The sequence below is a fragment of the Festucalex cinctus genome, chromosome 3 (genome assembly GCF_051991245.1).
Source record: "Festucalex cinctus isolate MCC-2025b chromosome 3, RoL_Fcin_1.0, whole genome shotgun sequence".
Lineage (NCBI taxonomy): Eukaryota > Metazoa > Chordata > Actinopteri > Syngnathiformes > Syngnathidae > Festucalex > Festucalex cinctus.
This window is the reverse complement of record NC_135413.1, coordinates 18,387,258-18,409,533: the sequence shown is the minus strand read 5'-3', so window position 1 is coordinate 18,409,533 and position 22,276 is coordinate 18,387,258. Positions and strand designations below refer to the sequence as shown.

Below are 22,276 nucleotides of genomic sequence, written 5' to 3'. Positions count from 1 at the left end.
CTGTAAAAATTAAGGCAATGATGTTACATTGTTTAACTTGCCTGACATGCAGCATGTGTTCAGTTCTTATACTGCAAATAGTTGTCTCTAAATGTGCTCTGTGATTGACTGGCGACCAGTGCAGGATGCAAGCTGTTTTTTGCTAAATGTCAAGTTGAAATGAGCTGAACAAGATAGGTAAAACAGAAAATGGGTGAGTGTGTATAGCATGTGATAAGCCTTTGAAATGAAGTGGCGTCTGACACGAAGTCTGCTTTATAACTGACCAAATACACGTGGATGTGGTGGGCAAGAGAAATTAGGAAAGAAACTGTCCCCCTCAGGATGACGGGAGGAAACCCTATCCTCTAACCTACACAGCTGATAAGTATTCAGACCTTGTCTAGACTGCATCAAGAAACCTCTCTCTCCCCTCTCTGTCCCTCGTTTTTCCCTGCATCATCTCATTGGGATCTCCAGCGTCTTTTGGGAAGCAAGGGGAAGCCCCAATCACCCACATTTGATGTAAAGGATAAGGCAAGTAAAGCGATTCACCAATCGGTCATTTTTCCACATTTCCATTTTCATGAATTAACTTTGTAACATTTAAACATGATTGTCAGTTATTCCATTTTGAAAAAGTGTTTACAGATGATAGAAAAAATCGAGTTCAGATCAAGAAAATTCATCAATTGTTTACATTTGCATGTTGAATATTTGAAAGAATAGCAAACACTGCAATTATCATACAAAGTAGGGGTGTGAATTGCCTCGTACCTGACGATTCGATTCGTATCACGATTCACAGGTCACGATTCGATTCGATACCGATTAATCCCGATACGAATTTATAAGTCGATTGTTGCGATTTTTTTTTTCATTCAAATTTAGAAAATACTAATCAGTAAGCTTGTAGAGTGTAAGATTTATATGAAAATGTATTATTTATCTGAAATTTCACTCTTATAGAGGTTGTAATCTGTTTCATGTTTGAACAGCATTAAAATAAAATATTAAGGCTTAATGTTCCGTTCATATAACATTCTTCCATGCTCAAGGTGTGAATCCTAACCCGAAGTCAGACGTTTTGTTGAATATTTTTCCATTAAAAATGGAAGATTAAAAATCGATTCACACACACACACACACACACACACACACACACAAAAAAGGCAATGATGATAAGACGTTGAATCAGTAAGACTACCGAATGAACAATTCTGAGCTCTTAAAAAAAAATAAAAAATAAAAAAAAATAAAAAAAATATTGAATCGATTCGAGAATCGCGCGATGTAGTATCGCGATATATCGCCGAATCGATTTTTTTAACACCCCTAATACAAAGTCACTAATACAAAGTCATACAACAGCAGAAAAAAAAAAAATCACTTGAGTGATTTCCAGCTGACACATGGCAAAAAAAAAATCTTTTTAGTTCTGCATCAGTTAAAGTGCATTAATGAAATTGTAGTGAAAATACTAAAATATACACAGCACAATGGATGACTGGTTTGCACATCTGCCTCACAGCTCTGTGGTTGTGGGTTTAAAACCCGGAGTCCAGTGTTCATAAGTGGAGTTTGCATGTTATGTCATGTTCCGGATGTTCTTGTACATTCCATCACCATGCATGGTGGTTCATTGAAGACTCTAAATTGTCAAATAGTTGTGAATGTTAGTGTAAATGTTTTGTTGTCTATATGTGCCCTCTGTGATTGGTTGAGGGGGAAACTCATTCACAAATTAGTGTAATTTCTCTACTTACATGGTCACTTTATTAATAATTTATAATGTTGTATATTTTAAAAATAACCCGAATGGCCCTGCAATTGGCTGATGACCAGTTCAGGGTGCACCCCGCCTACTGCCATTGACAGCTGGGATAGGCTCCAGCATGTCTGCGACCCTCATAAGGACGAGCGGTTTGGAAAAGGGATGGATGGATAATCCAAATATATTGACAAGAACAAACAAACATGGTGGCATGGTTCAGTTGACAGAGCGGTCATCTCCCAACCTGAACACAAGTCATTTGTGGGTTTGATCCTCAAGCCTTCATGTCAAAGTGTCCTTGAACGAGATACTGAACCACCGAAGTTGCTTCTGATGCTGCGTCATCAATAGGTAAATTGAGAGAGTTTCAAAGTACTCTGAGTAACTGGTATAAAAGTGTTATACAAGTGAAGCCCATTAACCATTTTAGTTCTAAGAAAGCATGATAGGTAAATTAATTTTCATGTACAATATATTACCATTTATTGAGTTACGAAAAATTTATGTGTTTTTTTTAACATTTGCTTTAGTCAACATCAGAAGTGAAGGAGAAAAGCGTTGCCATTTGGCACACCACTCTCATCCAATCCATAACTGCATCAATGCAGTAAGCCAGGCGAGACATCAATCTAAGAAAAGCGCTGCTTCTGGATCCTTGTCAAATAGTCTTTTGCAGATGAGAAGTTTTTTTCCCCCCCTCAATGATGGCTGTACATTGTCTTAATTTGTACTCCATGACCCACAATACTGGTGGTGAAGCAAAGACCTAACAGTCCAGGGAACATATTGTAAATTCAGTCAAATGCAAGAATTTCGCTCTTTCACTTGCATTAGCTGATTAGCATCGACTTTTATGTTTTAGTTGTAAATCACTGGCCCATTTGCCACTAGTGAGGTTCTCGGCAGATTTATCATTTAGACAACAATGACTGTGCAGGTATTCATGGTGCCACTTTTAATTATCCACCAGGCACTCAATTATTTCTATGATAATTTAGGCGTCATGGACTTAAAAACCTCTCATATGTTCCGTGTTGGTACCTCAGACAGGGAGTTTGTACTACATTCGAAAGCACACACATTCTATAAATGTGCAACCTCTTTGTGATTTAAAAGGCGCCATAACAAATGTGGTGCAATAACCAATGTTAGTTTAGCCCATCCACTAAAACGTGCATTTCATTATTTCACACTTACAAACGGCACAAAATTTTGTTGCCAGTGAGGGACACTTGTCAAACGGAAAACAAACAAAAAAAAAAAAAATGCTCCTGCTTTTTAAAGACTATGGCAAACCCCGAAACCAAGGAAGAGCAGGCAGTCACTCGTTTGATGGAGAGGGTGTCAGCAGGTTGGTTGAAAAAGAAGTTTGCAACAATACACGGCTTTGGCATTCGAAAGCAGCGAATACCCTGGTATTGATAGTTGGCCAATTGTTGTATTTCCATTATTTCCACTGCTTTTTGATAACAAAGAAAGCATAGAATTGCATTCTTCAGGGTGTCTTGTACAAGTATAAGGAACCATTGCAGGAATTGTTGAGTTTCCAAAAGAATATCACTTGAGCCACTGATCTGTAAAATAAACTTCTTTTTTTTTTTTTATTAAATTGTTATTGTAGTAGCTTTTTTTTGGTGAATAAATACTAGTGTTGAGTTAATCACCAAGACATTAAAACTAAAGAATAGTGTCATTGTGTTTGACTAATGGCCAGTATAATTTGCAAGTGAAAATAATGTTAGGTGTGTGCAGACCAGTGTAGTGTTGGCGCACAAAAGTGCTACTCATTTTTCAAAGGGGATCTGTGATGGTTTTTTGTTGTTGTTTTGGTTCGTGTGGCATTGTGTAATGGCATGACGGGTCTATACAATGTACGTAATTGTACGATTCCAATTAAGTTGTAGGAACGGAAGAAAATCATGTTTTTTTTCTGAGCTAATACTTCAAATCTGTGGAACCAAAGCAAAACAAAATGGAGGCTTTTCCCCAATGACGCGATGAATGGAGATTATCCGAATTCCCATCTGTTCAGACATTGCCCAATGATTTTGTTTTTTTAATTCCTGCATAATTTCATAATTACACACAGCCACCTTTTAACAACCACAACTTCTCTCACACTGAACGGAACCCCCCGCGCGCAAAAAAAACAAAACATTGTCGACATGCTATATGATTGTCTGGCCCACACTGAACGGGAAAAACACCCAGATTTTCATTTTGTGACATCAGTCCTAGATCTTTCACACTTCATATATTCAACTCCAACACTGCACTTTTGAACACTGTCCAACAGTGTGGTTTTGATTATTTTTAAAAAGCGATTAAATATGTGAACATTGTCTTGAATACATAAAAAAAAAAAAAGATTATCATTCAACCCTTGCTAGCTCATGTAACAATGCAAATGACTATTTGTCCACTAAGAAAGATTGTAAGTTAAACTTTATTGGGCTCTTTTTTTGTTTCATTTTGCATGATATCGATGTACGAATACACTGCTTACTTCCTGCTGGCTGCTTGCAAGTGTCATTGGGTGAAAATTCTAATATTGAGCACAAAAAAAATGCATCCACAGTCATCCTGAATCATTTTGCCATTGCTATCTGGGCTTAACAACGACAAACCGAATGCTGCCACGGCCTTCTAGAGATTCACAGAAAATGAAATTGGGTTTTTGATTTTCATTTGTATTTCATCTTCACATAGACTGACTGTTCGGTTGACTGGCAGACTGATGGCACTGATTTAATCCTCTACCACCAGCTTTGCGCTGTTCTGCCAAAGTGTACCACTGGGATTAAGGATTTCACCCCTCCTCTGCACGTGTGTGCTTGGCTACATACACAATTTCCTGCTTCAAATGATCAGATGACGTGTCAAAAGAATGGTGGCATTGGGACAGGATAGGAGGTGATTGAGCCCAGTGTAATTTCACAAATATGAAATTCATCATGTTTCAAAGGTAGTCAAGAGATGGATTTTCTGTTTCATTTAATGTCATTAAAGAATTAAATCATTCAAAATTCAAACTGATATATTGTCATACATATCACACTTTAATTTTCTTTAAAATTTTGTTGTGGCCTTTGACAAAGTTGTTGTTGTAAAATTAATTTTTATAATAAAGGCATCAACCTCAACAAGGGGCCTTTAGTGATGATTGTGAGAGAATAGAAACTGAATAGAGCCTCGGAAGTGTGAAAGAACAAACACAGATTCAAAGCAGTAAGATTTAATGTGCCCTACATTTCCACTACATGAATAAGAAATGCAGCATTTTGAATCAGCTCTACCTAGTTACTACTGTAACCCTACTAAACCAACGGGATGAAAGCAGAGTTCGTCTTGGTCTGTTTTGCCCCTTAGGAGTGCGGAAAGTAAATGCCGCCTAATTTAATTTTAATCAATAAAAATCCTGGTCCCTACTGCGGGGTGTAACATTTTTAGCATTTGCGCCGTTTTGTCATCATAGCCCCTCGATAATCTTTTCAGCTTCTTCCATTAGACACAGCTTCCTGTAATATTTATTTTCTCTCAGTTTCATTTGAAACCACCTGAAAGTAAATGCCAGCCTTTTATTATTATTATTATTATTATTATTATTATTATTATTATTATTATTATTATTAGTATTATTAGTATTATTAGTATTATTAGTATTATTATTAACGTATTTTATTATTGTACATTTTATGGGGTGGGCCATATATTGATAGTATACTTTTGTATGGTAAAAATGACCTTGTCAAATGTTATGTATCCAAAAAAGTTTACTACATTTTTAATTTTGTCAAAGTGTACTGGAACAAAATTAAAAGAACATTTGCAAATTGCAGTACTTTATACAAAAGACTCATTATGAACACACAACGGTCAACATTTTCTGCTATCATTAAATCCCGGTTGCAACCCAAAGGCAAAGTACACAGCAGTCACATCTGTGTGTACACATGCGTGCGTGTGCACACGTGTGTATGTTTTATACTGGCGTGAAGATAGTTTTAATTAGCACACAACAGTTCTTCCTGTCCTCAGCAGTGATGATTCCTCACCATTTCAGACACATTCACACTTTGCTGCAGAAGCTTTAAAAACACAGATGTAACAACAGCCCTGTGACCTTATTGTTGATTTTGTGACATAAGGTACTCTTACCACGTTTGCCTACAAGCTTCCCTTAGATGCACGTTGTCTGTTTTTACAGAAAGCGTTTTCGGCCTTTAGGAATCTGTTTTTTTTTTTTTCAAAAGTGACACATTTTCAAAGATTTAAAAGGCGAGAAGTTTATTTATATATCACAAGACATGCTGTGTGTGTAGCATCCTATAATGTAATAATATCCATCCACCCCTCCATCCATTATTCGAACCGCTTATCCTCCCGAGGGTTGCGGGCATGTTGGAGTCTATCCCAGCTGTGTTCGGGCAGTAGCAGGAGTATACATCAAATGTTTAACAAGTAACCATGAACATAACATTATTTAAATATATATATATATATATATATATATATATATATATATATATATATATATATATATATATATATATATATATATATATATATATATATATACAAGTGAATTTACCTGTAACACTAAGCACATTCAGAAGTCGTTGCAGCAGATGAGCTCTCTGCAGAGTTAGTTTAAGACTAAATGAATCAACTCTATCAAATAACTCTAACACTGACCTCCATTTACATTTTTAAAGGGTGTTAAAAACACACTGGGGATTGAAATAAAATCTGAAACATTGAATACCAAGGAAAGAGCATACTAGTCTGGGGGTATTTTTTTTCTCCCCTTCCCCTTATGTTTTTTCTTTTTCATCGAGGAAATCAGGATGCTGCTTGGCGACCCGTCGGGCTTCCCATTCTGTCTCCATGTTGGTCATTGTATTTATTTCTCTTGGAAGGCTTGTACCTATTAATTGAATTTCATTGCTGTAATAATAATATTAATAAAAATAAAATATAATAATAATAATAATAATAATAATAATAATAATAATAATAATGTCATTTGTTAATTTGATAGCAAATACGACTGCACAACTGCAGCATGGGACAAAGAATCAGTTAAATTCAGGAAAATATGAACACTTGTGTACAATTCAAAATGGAGAATTCTCATCATTTTTGTCTCTGTCAATAATTTTATTAACATATGTTTATTTTATTATGGCAAAATTGAGGCATACTGAATTTGTGATATGATCATGATATTTATCCAAATAAGGATGATTGTTTGGACGTCTGTGCTCACTGTCAATTTCAGATTTTAAATTTGGAAACCAATTACAATAATGCACATAAACAATTTTGTATCCATAGACACAGAGTAGTAAGAGTCTTATATTTGTGCAATCTACATGACTTTCTCATCAATGTGCAGAAAGCATCTCACCCTAAGTCAACACATCTGTCACTGGGCAGCCCCACTCACTTACTCCACCTCCTCATTTATTCATCCCTCCCTGCTTCCATCCATCCCCCTCCCACAAGCCACCCATCTGCTTCTCTCAAACCACCACCTCCCCCTTACACACCCTCCCTCCTCACATCACTCCTGGACTCCCCCTGCAGCAAGACAAATGGAATGATCTTGCACATAATACAGGACAGAGGCAGACTGTACCACTGTGCTTCAGATAGGAAGGACGCAGCAGACAGGACTGCTGCAATGAGAGAGAGACCGACAGATAGAGAAAGAGAGGCTGCATCTATCCTTTGCTTTTCTAATCCCTTAGCTCTGTCTGCGTGCTGCCTGTGTAGTCCAACTGATGCTCTCTATACATACAGTATTCAAGCTCCAGATTCAGATTTGAGGGTGATTTTGAGCTGTAAAATAGATTTATTGTGAGACGGTGACACCACTGAACACTCGTAAACTTCAGTTTGACTCCGTTCTGGTAAGTCAACTATTTGTAATGTATTTAATTTGAAATGAATTTTATTGAAGCATTATTTGAGTTCAAAGCTGTATGTGATGGCTATCGAATACAAAACATGTAAAGTATTTTATTCTGTCCAATGGCTTAAATGTATGTCAATATTGTTTATTTAACAATGCAAGCAATATAGTGTCCTTATTTTATCTAACATAGATTTGCGCATAAATTCTGCATAATTGTATAGAAACAAGTCAAACACATCATTTAGGCTATTTTATATTATGATGAAGTAAGAAAATAACTAATGCGTTAAAAACTGGCACAGAGGCAAAAACTGTATGCCATTGTTACATAAGAAATGTACACTAAAATCACTCATATCCTATTTACAGTCCATATTTGCATATAATATCAAGGCCATGTGTTCAATGGAACTTGATGACATATTATTTCTGTTGCTACCTTCACTCTACTCTCATATCTGAAGCTACATTTGAACCACTACTCTCCCAACTGTTTGAAGTCGTGCATTTTAATGAAAGTCTGTATTCGTTGAAGCCTTTTTTTTTAGAACAAGACTATTTTAAACCCCTCTCAAAAGTTTCAAGAAGGTCAAGATGGAATTCATTTTTATGCTCTCCAAGTCTTCAGAATCTCCCAGTTACAAATTCAGCTTTTTATAAGACATTCATTTAAATAATGAATGAATTATTCAAACTCTCTAAATTGTCCAGGTGAATATGAGTGTGAATGATTGTTTGTCTATACAGTATGAGCCCTGCGACTGACAAGAGTTTGCTTGGATAGGCTCCAGCTCATACATGATCCGAATGAGGATAAGCTTGATAGAAAAAAAGATGGATGGATGGATGGATGGATGGATTCAACATTTGTATTACTTTTGTTACCTTCCGTTGTTGATTGTGCGAAATCCTTTCCCTGCTCGTGAGGCATTTTCACTGACGTTACGTTTAAGTTGCCAAAACAGTGATGCGCATGGAAGCTAGACTGTGGTGAGTGCGGCGGAAGGCTTGAGCTCGCATCCTGCTGAGTTGCGGGATGGGCGTGGACAGCAGACCAACAGTTGAGGGGGCTCTACAAATGACCATCACCAGAATTTTTGTTACATTTTGACACAAAAAGCAATGGCACCTAAAGGAACTTTGATTGTCCTTCAAAACCTGCTGGCCTCAGATCTGGTGATGCCGCTATAAAATTGAGCAGGTTGCTTCAGCTCCAATTTGATTCAGAAGACTGCACTATTGCTAAAGTGTGTGTGTGAGAGAGAAAGAGAGAGAGAGAGAGAGAGAGAGAGAGTCTTCCTGCTGTAGATAGGAACACGATGCATTATTAATTGTGTCTAAATGACTCGGCTGACTCTTCAGCTTCCTCTTTTCACATCCATCACAGCTCAAAGCAGTGCTGTTTTTGGCTCCCTGATCACATCACTTGCAATTTTCAAAAGCGAAAGCCACTTGAGAAGTTTGTTTTTTTTCCTTTCAAAACAAACTATCAGGTAGAAAGTGTCGTTGTGTTTAAAGGTTGAGGTATGATGCATATCTAGAAAAGCTTTGAGCTTTACGCAGTCAAAGTATTATATAAACATCAGCCCCCTCAACCTACCACATCTCATCCCGCTGGTGTTCAGTTCAGTCTCACACAGGCTGCTCAGTGAAAGCTGCATGACTTTAGAACAGCTGCAGTCCTTGGTTTGGGACATACTCCACTTTTTTAATGAGTCCAAGTGGTCCAATTCTACAAAACGAGTCCAAGTGGTCCAATTCTACAAAGTCCTTTTTAATTGTGTTGTTCCTTGCTGAGTTTGTACTGCGTTGTATAAATGTTTAAATAGCATTCTTACGTTCCTCCTTACTATGTCAACCTGCAGGCTAAATCCAGTCAAACAGTTTTTGATTATATTACTCGGGTAAATATTAGGGATGTAACAATAAGGACAATATCGTGATATTGTGACATTAAAACTGCCATAATATCGTCGTCGTCATGTTCACAATATTTAAAATGAACACGTCTGTTGAAAAAGTCAGGTTGATTTCCATTTGTGCAGTTCTAGCACCCTCTAGTGGCTAGTTTATTAGTGCAATTTCATTTTCATTAGGGATGTTTTGGCCTTCGATGTTTAAAATTTATGCTAATTGTCAGATGAAGGGGAACCTAATTTGCTTGTGAACTGATCAATGTATGCTTCAATCTTGTTATTAGAGATTGTAGGTGGTTTACATACATTGCTGTTATGTAAAAAAGCACAATATTGTGCTTTTTTTAGTATGAGGTTTTTTTTTGTTTTTTGTTTTTGTTTTTTTACAATATTGTGATCTTTTTTAAATATCACCCCCCACAATATCGTGATAATTATCGTATCGTGACCTTCGTATCGTGATAATATCGTATCGTGATGTTTGGATATCGTTACATCCTTAGTAAATATCCAGGATTTCATCCATTATGGTAAAGTTAAAAAAAAAAATAAAGATGTTTTTTAAGTGTGAATATATGGAAGATGGGTGGAACTTGAAACACAGCATATATTCTACATAACATTGTTTTTAGATTGTATAGTGGAAAGACATCAATTTCAGAAATATTTCCAAAACCAAACTTTCCATGGGACGTTTTTTTTTCCCAGTGCTTTGCATCACATCACATTCTTCTATTTTTCTGAATGTGGCAGAAAAATGTTTGGACACCCCTGGCTTAGAACATTATCACTCTTTCCAAATTTCATATTTATATTATTTTCATATTATGAAGTGATTTCTCTTTCTTATACATTTTTTTTTAATAATCCCACACAGTGGGTGGATGAGTGTTTAGCATGTCCGCCTCCCAGTACTGAAGACGCAAGATCGAATCCAGGCTTCAGCCTTCCTGGGTGGAGTTTGCATGTTCTCCCCATGCCTGTGTGGGTCTTCTCTGGGTACTCTAGACTCCTCCCACATTCCAAAGACATGCATGGCAGGTTAATAAGGCGCTCTGAATTGTCCCTAGGTGTGCTTGTGTGTGTGGATGGTTGTTCGTCTCTGTGTGCCCTGTGATTGGCTCGCAACCGGTTCAGGGTGTACCTCGCGTACTGCCCGAAGCCAGCCGGGTTAGGCTCCAGCACCCCCTGCGACCCTTGTGAAGAATAAGCGGTTAAGAATATGGATGGATAGATGGATGGAATAATCCCACACATTTAAATTGTATATTACATATTTATTATATGTATATTACTCAAACATAAATTTTAGGTGCAATGTCATGATAAGCCTGAAATGTTACTTTTTGTTCATAGTTTATATTTGTTCTCACCCAAATAATTATTTCAGTCAGAAGTCATTCAAATTTGTAGTTAGGTTCCGATATAAAAACTAGTGTTGTTCCGATACCGTTTTTTGGCTCCTGATACCGATACCGATACCCAGCTTTGCAGTATCGGCCGATACCGATACCATACCGATACTTAAGGTTTTTTTTCCTCAACATGAAAAAGCTGTCCTGCCATTGGTTTAGAGCATTCAAGGGCCAATCGCATATCTTAGATCGACATGCAGTGAACATGTCACATATCAGTGAATGTCGTGCATGAGCAAGACACAAGATGTTGCATCCAAAATCCGATATTAGCGTTGGAATTAATGGTATCGGCATGTTACTTGTGAGTAGTCACCGATACCGATACCACTGTTTTAATGCGGTATCGGCACCTCTGCCGATACCAGTATCGGTATCGGAACAACACTAGTAAAAACCCTTTTGCAGAGGTCTGGGTGCAAGGGTAAGGCCCACCATACATCCATGATTTAAATCTATTCTGATACGGTACATAAGTACGAATGATGTTAGAGCCTCATTGAAAGTGTTTGGGCCTGGCTATAAGCTAGCGGGTTCAAGATTGTGTGCAATTGGTGCTAGCCTGCTGTCACATTTGTAGCTGGTGGGAGGAATGATTGACTTCAAACAACTACTCTCTTTGCAGTTAATACTAATGTGCTCTGAAACTGAATATCTGTTTGCCAGTTAAGAAAAAAAAGAATTATTGTCATGTGATTCGTGTTGAAATATTGCAACAGTATGTTTAATATGTATGTACTGTAAACTACCTCTTGGGCTCATTTGTTGGGTCTTTGAAAGTTATCATAATAAGATAACAGGTGGCTTTAAAGCAAGTGGGAGTATTTTGTGCTGTGCTCTTGAGATTGCCAAACTTGAAATGAAAGTGCTATGATTTTTTTCAGTATGTCAGCTGAACGGTTAAAATCTCTTGGTATAACTGTTGGTGAAGCGCAAATTAACATTGACTTTCTTTTTTATTTTATTTTTTACTTAAATCTTTAGAAATTAAGACAATGGACTGAGAATACTGTGATTTTAGGCCTTCATAAAGAAAGGTAGACGTGCTTCTGTCAGCTTTTCCTTGAAGGCTAAAATCTCAGCACAAATCCACAGGGAAGTCCAATGAAAGGAAAACTCAAAACACATTTCCATACTTTTACTGTTAATAGTCTTGAGGGTGGAGACGGATGTTAGACCAGAGTGAATGCAACGTTGGTTGAACAACCAAGCAGGGGGAGGACCAAGCGTTCATTTAATATACATGAAGGCACAAGCAGCACCTGCAACATTTATAACAGTGAGGATGGAAGGAAATAGATTTTGGGGGGAGGGGTCGGTCCAAAAACACTTCTTGTGGAAGATTGTTTTAGCTGTCAGTGAGATGTCAACATGCGTTGTAGTTGAACATAGTGGAATGAACATGCAACGGCACACAGAAAGGTCAGAGCCAGGGTTCAAACCCAGAACCTTGTGAGGCAGACACATGTGAAACAATCATACCCAGAATTCATTCAGTAGAATTAATTATTCACACATGAATTTTTCATCATTCCAAAATATTGGACATTTGTATGCTTTCAACATTGTAGTGAGGGAAGAAGACCTTTTCTATTCCGGCATGACTGTACCCCAGTATGCAAAGTAAGGCTCTTAGAGACATGGTGTGACGAGTTCGGTGTAAAAAGATCTTGACTGATCTTTCCCGCTTATCTGGGGTCGGGTCATGGAGGCAGTTGCATAAGCAGGGAAGCCCAGACTTCCCTCTCCCAGCCACTTCGTCCAATCCTTGGGGGAGGGTGGCGAAGAGTTTCCTGGCCAGCCAAGAGATGAAGCCTCTTCAGTGTGTCCTGGTTTATACCCGAGGCCTCCTTCCAAGCGGGACGTGTCCAGAACACCTCACCACGGAAACAACAAACAAGATCTCCGAACCACCACTTCTGGCAACTCACATCACCTCCATTTTTAGGACGTGCAACTTGCATTTTTAAGAAAGAAAGAAAGAAAGAAAGAAAGAAAGAAAGAACGAACGAACGAACGAACGAACGAACGAACGAACGAACGAACGAACGAACGAACGAACGAACGAACGAACGAACGAACGAACGAACGAAGGAAGGAAGGAAGGAAGGAACGAACGAACGAACGAACGAACGAACGAACGAACGAACGAACGAACGAACGATAGTAAGGGTTTTTGTTAAATTCGCCCCAAACTGAAACAGCTTCAAAGCTAATTAATTTGTGTTAATGGATTATCTTGTTGATGACAATGGCGAAAATGGGATGGCTCAAAACGTCTAACTTCATTCACCACTAATCAACACAAAATATAGGTAAGCTAAAGTCCCAGTTTAGCTAGGAATACAAACACTTGTATGAGACCAGTGTGCGACTGTGAACATGTAGTAAAAGTCCACCTAAGTAAAACTAGGGCTATGATGTTTTCAGCAAACTGCCCAAACTGTTCGTTTCAATTCTTGTGGTTCGGTACGCATGTGCGTTCACATGGTCATGTTGACTGTAACAATTTTTGCCCAGAACAACCAATCAGAGGATAGAAACCAATGGATGGAAACAAATTTGAAGTCTGATCGGTTGTCGTGCTCATGTCAGTTAATCTTTGCATACCAAATTCTTGCCTGTAGATAGAAGTTTTTTTTTTTTTTTTTTTTTTCAAATTTTACATGGTTAAAGACACCAGTTTCATTATAGGGTATTTTTTTTTATTCACTCCCATTTCCATAAACTAAACATCACCAGCCTTCAAATTAGAGCCATTATGAATAATCTGATATACAAGACTGTCTCAGAAAATTAGAATATTGTGATAAAGTTCATTCTTTTCTGTAATGCAATTAAATAAGCAAAAACGTCATACACTCTGGATTCATTACAAATCAATTGACTTTGGGGGCGTCCTGTTGCCACAAAAAAAACATGCCCTTGACTTTTTCTCCTCTTTCACACTCATTGCCAGCTTTTAAATGAAACCTACTTTGAAAAATCTGATTGTGGTCTTTTAAGGTGGTATGCAAAGATGAATTGACGGGAGAGCACCCACGGAGCCAACTTGAGCATCGTTTGAAGAAACAGTCTTGTTGCTAATAATTTAAGTTACATCAGCCAGCACTAATGATTGTGAAGGTCACACGACACGCATAAATGAACTATATGGCAATATGGCGTGTTTGCCAGATGCAATCATAGCTGCTTCCAGTGAGTAAACCAGCTTTCACATCTGTTTGCGTGAGCAATCAAGTTTGTGCCCGTTGTTGCACTTGCAAACCTTCAGTAAATCAGGCTATTTGAGTTCTTATTAGTTTTGACAGTGTATGTGAGAGCATGCATGCGTGTGCGTTTTACATGTGTTCTTGTTTGCAGTCCTTAATCAAATTAAAAACTAATTAACCATCAGATTGCAACCTGACTGAGCATCTGTTCCCGACAAAACTCACCTCCCGAGCCACTAATTAAAGGATGACGCAGAAAAACAGATGAAGATTAGAAAATGCACTTCTGTTATACACTACATATAGCCTACTGTACATGCAGTAGCTGTTCTGCTCACAAAGTTGTTTAATCATAAGAATTTCTTCATTTTTAAATAAGTGGAACATTTTCATGTGACTTTTGTATGAGTTTTAAACCATATTTTTTTGCAGTAGGAAGTTGCAAGAAGTGCTTGTTTACGTGTTTGTTCCCACGCATGAATCTTTGTTCTTTTGATGGCCCACTCATTTTCAATATATATAGATTTTTATACCAATGCACCTTCACAACTTGTGTCACTTAAATTCACATTCTTACCAACTTTTGTATTAATTGTATTAATAAAGTGGAGCCTACATTTTGCCTGCCTTTACAATTCATTTCTCCATAGAGAATTATGGAATTTGAAATCATAATTTCCAGGGTCAACTTGGCATTATCAAATCTTCATGAACAGTGCAGACCATTTTTATGCGAATATCATTTTTTTTTTAAATTAAATAGAAGAAAAAATGGAATAGGAATCAAGGCGAGTCACCTCTTGATGCACTGCATTCAGCCAAGCTCATTGATGGCTGCTGTCATGACTGGGTCACACCAGGGTTAAGTTTGGGTCATGACCGTGAGGTCAAGTGTCTGTTTTGAACTGATGTAATCAACATCTAGTATCAACGAGTTTTAAGCTATGTGATGTCAGGAGCTATGTGATGTCAAGAATCTTTAATCTATCTGTTCACCAGCCAATCAGATAATTCCATGTCAGTCCTGTTACCCACATGTCTAGCCACAAACCAATCAGATCGATTCGTTGTCTATTTTAGCCAAACCGAGAAGTGTGTGTTTTATTACCTCAGTTCCTCTGTGCATCTCCACAGCCCAAGGGGGCTTGGCGTCTCGTGATTCTCGATGCATTCTCATTGTTTCTCTTCTAGTCAAGTTTGTTCCACGTCTCTTGATGTTATGCGAATAAAGTGTTAAACTCTTATTTGTGTCTGCGCTTTGGGATCCAACCTCAGAACCTAACAGCTGCATGTTGGTTGTAGGCATATTTGTGTATGATTGAATGGCAGCATGTAGTTCTGCAAAAATACTGCCTTTTTAAATCCTATTGTATTACTAATGTATGAAAAGAATACATACATTTGGGAATGAGACATTCTTGGAATCAGAAAACGATCTGATTACATTTTTTACAAGTTGTTGAAAGCCTCAGTGCATGTTGCTGACTCTATCAGATTAATTATGTGTATTATTCAAAGATGGTGGGCAGATAAGGCCTGGCTGTGCAACAATGGCGAACTGATGAGGCTGCCAGAATTTAATTTCCTGCTGCCCATCTGTCAGGAGCAAATAGGCTGTACATGTTGTTGGAAGGTCGAATCAGTGCTGGTCAACTGTCACTCAGATAAGTTATTATTGTTTTGATTTTCTGTGTTTTGTATTATTGGTTGCTTTGAAGAAAGCAAATAAGAAGGTACAGTAAACACTACACACAAAAAAGTGCTACATATGACTGAGCAAAAATGTTATGCACTATATGCGATTATGAGCTACAATACAGCATACTGTAAAGTGTTTTGAGTGCGGTCATGTCTTGCTAACGATGTTTCCGTAATGGTTGCTGCATAAGTTTGTCCATGCACACTGATACTCGTAATGAAGTATTGACACTGGATTTTCTATTTCTTTGACTGCTAAACGTTATCCAAAAAAACAACCCCAACAGTGCCAGCCGATTTCGAGCATTTTCACTCATCTTTCAAGACAAAAAAAATATTGTGCGCTACGACGACATAAATACAAAAAAAGTATGTTTCTACCTTATTCCATTCTTTAGTAATCACCATTCAAAAATAGGTAATTTGAGTGACATAAGCGAAAATAAAAAAAAAAAAAAAATAGAGAAAACAAGCTTTTTGTGAAAAGATGAAAATTTTTGCACAACAGTGACTTTGACACTATTTTTTTTGTTTATTGACGCTCTGTGGCTTTGATCATTCACGGCATCTTGAAAACGTTCGATTTCATCAAAACTTAGTAAACGTCAATTAACGTTTATGGCGGCATTCATTAGGATTTGAGAAGACCTCATTAAACGTTTTTGGCAGTCAAAGAGTTAAATGCTGTACTTGCATACAAACCAGTAGAACTAGACATGCCCTTGAGTGAGTCCATTCAGATGAATTTGAGAAATAAAATCAATTTCTGAGCATGATTACATCCTCAGCACCTCTAAATTAGGCTTGATTCTACAAAATGATTGGAGATTTTGTGAATTTCTTCAAGTTGATATAAATTTTCTCATTGCTTCCTCCTATATTACAAAAACAAGTTAGGTTCTTGGAGGTTATAAATCAAGGCTTGAGACTGCGGCCAAATTGTTCGCATATGTGACATTTTATTCAGGAAGAATTTCATGTGGTTGTGTTTATGCAGTCCTCCAACACAGGTGTATTTAGTGCTTCCCACGCATACTTTTATCTGTGGCAGGCCTGCACAACTGAATTTTATCTGCCACTAAATCATTTTGCTGATATGTGACCTTTCAATATGTGACTAATGTATTAACTTTCTTTTGCTGCTCGGTGAATGTGCAGCTCTGGTCCTTGTGTGCATATGCTAATCCATACCAATGCTTTCACTTCTGATATACTACTGCAAATACAGTATTGCAAATGACTGAAGTATCAAAAGTATGTAGGCCTGAATTTAAATTTGAGAATCCATTTTAGAGCATGAGATCTGGCACTGTATGTGACCCCCCCTGCCTTGACGTCGACACTGGCAGGGGAGCTTTGTTAGTCTGTGCTGAGACCACAAACATACTCCAACACTGCCCAGCGTCCATATTTTATCCGTAGAAAGCCTTGACACAGGATGGAAATAGTAAGAGACATCAGAAGATGAAGGGAACATATTGGAATCTGTGATTAATTCTAATGTAAATGTAACCTAAAAATGTGGAAAAACAAACAAAAATAACTGAACATTTTTTTTCTGTCTTTAGGTTTGGACATCAGAGACACGTTTTTCACTTCTCTGAAGTCATCTTTGCACCACAGCAGCTACTGAAATCGGGTTTTAAGACATCCAGGCATGCATTATTACACACTCACTACAAGAAAGCAAGAAATGCATTAAATGACCAATGGATTATAGCAATTTACTCATCATGCTATAACTGAAGGCTTAGAGTTTATACCCTTGAAAGGTCAAACAGGCTGCTGATTATCGCCACAAACAATCGTAGCAGACAGACACTTTCCACGAGTTCCGATTTGTTTGTCAGCATCGATAGAAGCAAGAACCAGACAGGATGGCCGACCGCTACCAAAACAACATATACCACCAAAGTGACGGTGACAGTTATGGGACTTATGGAGAAGGTGATGGAGGTGGTCACGATGGATATGGTTACCAGGCCGAATACCCTCCCCAGGAAGAGGACGCGGCAAGTGATGTGACTGAAGGTCATGATGAAGAAGACCAAATGTATGAAGGAGAATATCAAGGTATACCACACCCCGATGAGGTGAAGGCCGCACAGAGAGCTGCAAGGTGAGACACATCATGCAATGCACTCACAGGGTACAAAAGTTTTTACCAATAGATTATATGACTGTAAGAGTTAGTAAGGGCTAGACAAGAAAAGTTTTATGAAATCATTCGGAAAAACCTCAACAACATGCACACTTTATTGGCTGTAGTCGATAAACTCAAGATTCACCCAAATCAAACAGCACCAGAACTATTTTCAAAAGATTAATGCAATGAATTTTCTTGCTGTTTTAGTGAAGAATGAAATCCATCAGGTCAAAACCCAGCATGATAAAAATAGAAACAAAAAATAAAAATACATAAATGACAATAAATAAGCAAGATCATAAAATGATGCAGCACTAAAAAACACCCAGGAGTAACTCAATTAGTACCATGACAGAATTTGATAGTAGAGCAAAAAACAGCAGCTGAAACTATCAACTTGCTGTCTTGACTCACCAGTCACCACCATCGGATGTTTTCAAATCTTTTGTGAAATCTGTGCTAACCCTGCAATGCCGAATGTATCATATATGCTACAAGGCATTTTACGCCCTCTCTTACATGAGTATAGTATTTCTTCTCTTAAAAGCCTGAAGTATTGGATCTGATACATGCACTGCCCGTATAATCCTTTCAAAGAGGTATTGCAAAATAACCATACTTGACAAAAGAGAACACCTGACTTTAAAGAATTATTTTGTTGAGCAGGTTGGAAACTTTGGTGGGACTAAATCGTGAAATGGTTCATACTTGGAGGAAATTCGTTGTTCTTTTTTCTTTAACCACTGGAAGTTTTACAATTCACCAAATGGCCTTGAGACGTGTAGAGTCCTTCAATGACAGGCTTTGGACCCCTATAATAATAATAATAATAATAATAATAATAATAATAATAATAATAATAATAATAATAATAATAATAATAATAAATTTCATTCAATTATTTCTACAAGGATTCAGAGGGTTCAATGGGCACACTGTTGTAATTTTATAAATTAAATATGGTGTCATCCACCACAAATGAATATGTGCCCGCTTTTATGCTGAGCGCATTAACGCCTGTCTCTAAAATAGGGTCCTATGTCACCAAATTGTCAGATGCACATGGGAGTATGTAGTAAAGAACTCCCTCGGTCCACTGGACAGCCTATCGAGGCACCATATGGCCATTCAAATTCTCCAACATGGTAAACTATAGTTACCTCGGCAAGAAAATGAAGATACGCTTATTTATATGCTGAGCGCACGGATGCCTGTCTATGAATAAGGCCCTTAAAGAGTGTCTGTAAAGTATGCAAGATCCATTTTTTCTACATTTTATGTTACAGCCTCATTCCAAAGTAGAATAGAGTAACTTTTATCTCAAAATTATACATTCAGCACGCTACAATAACATGAAACGCTTGTAGCATCATAGTGAAAAAGACTTGACACTGTTATTGCTGACAAATAAATTCCCCTTCAAAAGTATTGGAATGGCAAGATCAATTCCATTCCAATACTTTTACTGACTTGAAAAGTGGGTTGTTCGTCACATCTAGATGCAGATACCAAGAAATAAAAGGTGGAATTATGAACTTTTATCTCATATTCATCTTTTGGTCTGATTCCCAAATGTTTTCAGTAACAAAAACAAAGGATTAACCCTTTCCGATCCAATAGTTTTGGAGGGGACTGTATTCAACAAAGTACTATATGTGAAAGGCTGTTACAATACTTGAACTTTGTACATGTATAAATTTGCAAAAATCATTTTGAAATATGGCTGTAAGTGAAGTGCTGTATGTAAATACTTTCTCGAGGCACTATAACGCTCAGTTAAAATCATGTAAAATTAATGGAGTGGTAATTGCAGTAATAAGATCTAGATAGCTAGAAGTATAACATTTTGACGTTCACTAAAAATGGCATCCAGGGGCTACAGGGTAGAAAGAGAACTAATTTGAGGCTTGTTAGTAGCTGTCCCATTAACATCATCTATCCTTTTTATGTTAATTGTGAGCTCAATAGGGAGTGATTCAACCTCAATATTTTTTTTTTCCTCCCACTATGCAATCTCAGGGCAAAATCTCGAGCTGGTGTTGCACTCTCGGAACTGCAGGAGTTATCGGAACAGTACGAGGATATAATGGAAGATTGCGGCCATGGCAAGTTCCAGTGGACGCTCTTCATGGTGCTGGGCATGGCTCTCATGGCTGATGGGGTCGAATGTTTTGTGGTTGCCTTTGTTCTGCCATCTGCCGAAAAGGATCTGTGCCTCTCCAATGCGGAGAAAGGGATGCTGGGTAAGGTTTTCTCTGCCACTCACATAAAAACATTCTATGATGCCCATGTCCAAAAGTTACAGTAAATCGCATATTGTTTCCCAAACACCACAAAGACCTACAGAGCCTCAATAAGTATAATAGAGGTTGTGTTGAATATGCGATCAACAGAAATAAAAACTTTTCAATGACAGTTTTACATGAACAAAATCAAATGCATCAACAACATGAAAGCGTTTGAAACGCAAAAGTAATATATACGCAAACTTCAAAATGATTACTACTAAGTATTTTTGTGTACTATTTGTCATTGCGGAGGGCAGTGACAGACTCTTACAGTAGCAGGCTATAATGACAAAGCAAATAGGCATCTATAACAGTAAAATATGCATTTAAAAAAAAAAAAACTATGCAATGTATTGTTTTTTTTCCAACAGTCGTCATTCAATATTTATGCAGCTTCTCTGAATCAATTTAATGTGTATAAATTCACAACAGTAGCAATTCTGCATCTCCCGGTCTTTGTTCTAGTCCATGTATCATGAAAATATGTACACCTGTTAGCAATTAGATGCAGATGAGGTGACAATGAGAATGTGAAAGTGAATTTGAAAGTAAATAGGAACGAATTTGAATTAAAGATGACAAACTGAAAAGCTGACATCCAGTTTTCATGTGGATTTATACTACTGGTACATTGTACTGTACACATACTAAAATATTTGTGTAGATTTAAAATCCGTTTTAGGTTGCACAAGCACAAGTAGTACATTAATAGTCATCCACTGTTTTTATTTATTTATTTATCTATTTATTTATTTATTTGAAAATTAAAGGATTTTTACTGCACCTTACACATAAAAATACAATAATCCAGCTAAGCTAATTACCAATATATGTATATAATTATAATTTTAAGTATTAATTTTAGCAATCTGCATGATCACAAATAAATGAATTGCCAATGAAGTTTAACCTTTCAAAATTAACAATAAAATGCTGTAAATCCGTTTTGGGATACATCCATGTGAATGAGTGTCAGTAACGTAGAGTGTTGTTCATGCAGTAAAATCCTCAAACTACCTCTGGAGTCAGATTATCCACTGGGCACTGAGGATGCAGAAGGGAATCCGCTTGCTTGCTGGGGATTGAGTGCTGTGTCTTTATTGCTTTGCATAATTAAGGGCTTACTCAAGTTGCTTATTTGTATTCTACAGGTTACCCAGAGCATGGTTAGAAGTGCAAGCGCATACATACTGTACGCACATCCGACGTTCATAGAACTGTAGGCTATTTCGTGGGATAAAGGCTGAGCAACAAAACAAACTCCACTGGGAGAAAAGGGGTGAGAAAATAACAAAAACAGCAGCAGAACAAGAAAAACAAATAACAGTCAAATGCAGACAGGGGGATACAAGGAGAACTCCAGTGTGTGAATGAATAAGCAGGGCAGTGAATGCGAAAGAGAAATGGAGATGTGACGTGAAGAAATATGGGTGGAGTAAAAAGAGTGCTGCAGTGCAGCCACCATCAACCATTTCGGTTGTAAATTTGATGTTCTAAAATGCAGTCTAGACACAAACGCTATTATTTATTTATATGAAATATTCTAACATGTTTTCATGATTTCACTTTCCTAAACAACATGTATGCAACATTAAAAGGGAAAAAAAAACAACAACAAAAAACAACGGACCATAATGTGAATATTATCACAGCCACAGTTCCCCCCTGTTGTACGGCCATCTGCACACTGGCGTTGTGTTCCAGAGTTAGTCTTATGCAACACACAGAACAAGTGTATTGTTTGCACACAACTCTGAGTCATTTGAAGAGTTGCTGTAATTCCATCGCCACGGACAACCTTCTTCCTTCACCCAGATATCAACCTTGAGATCACAACCCCTTATGTAACCATCAATTTAAAATTCACTGATTTGTATAAGGAAGATGGTGGACCGTCTCACAGTCAGGAGATGTAGTTTTGAATCTTT

The 22,276-nt window shown here is 37.4% G+C and overlaps 1 protein-coding gene across 1 annotated transcript in view; it reads left to right on the top strand.

Moving 5' to 3' along the window:
* Positions 1-7,380: 7,380 nt before the first annotated feature.
* LOC144015904 (synaptic vesicle glycoprotein 2B-like) overlaps positions 7,381-22,276 on the top strand; it is a 36,185-nt gene continuing 21,289 nt past the window's right edge. The window contains exons 1-3 of the mRNA XM_077516357.1: positions 7,381-7,668; positions 17,483-18,033; positions 20,080-20,303. Of these exons, the coding sequence (XP_077372483.1) occupies positions 17,792-18,033; positions 20,080-20,303 (466 nt within the window). The 5' untranslated portion in view covers positions 7,381-7,668; positions 17,483-17,791. The remainder of the gene's footprint in view (positions 7,669-17,482; positions 18,034-20,079; positions 20,304-22,276) is intronic.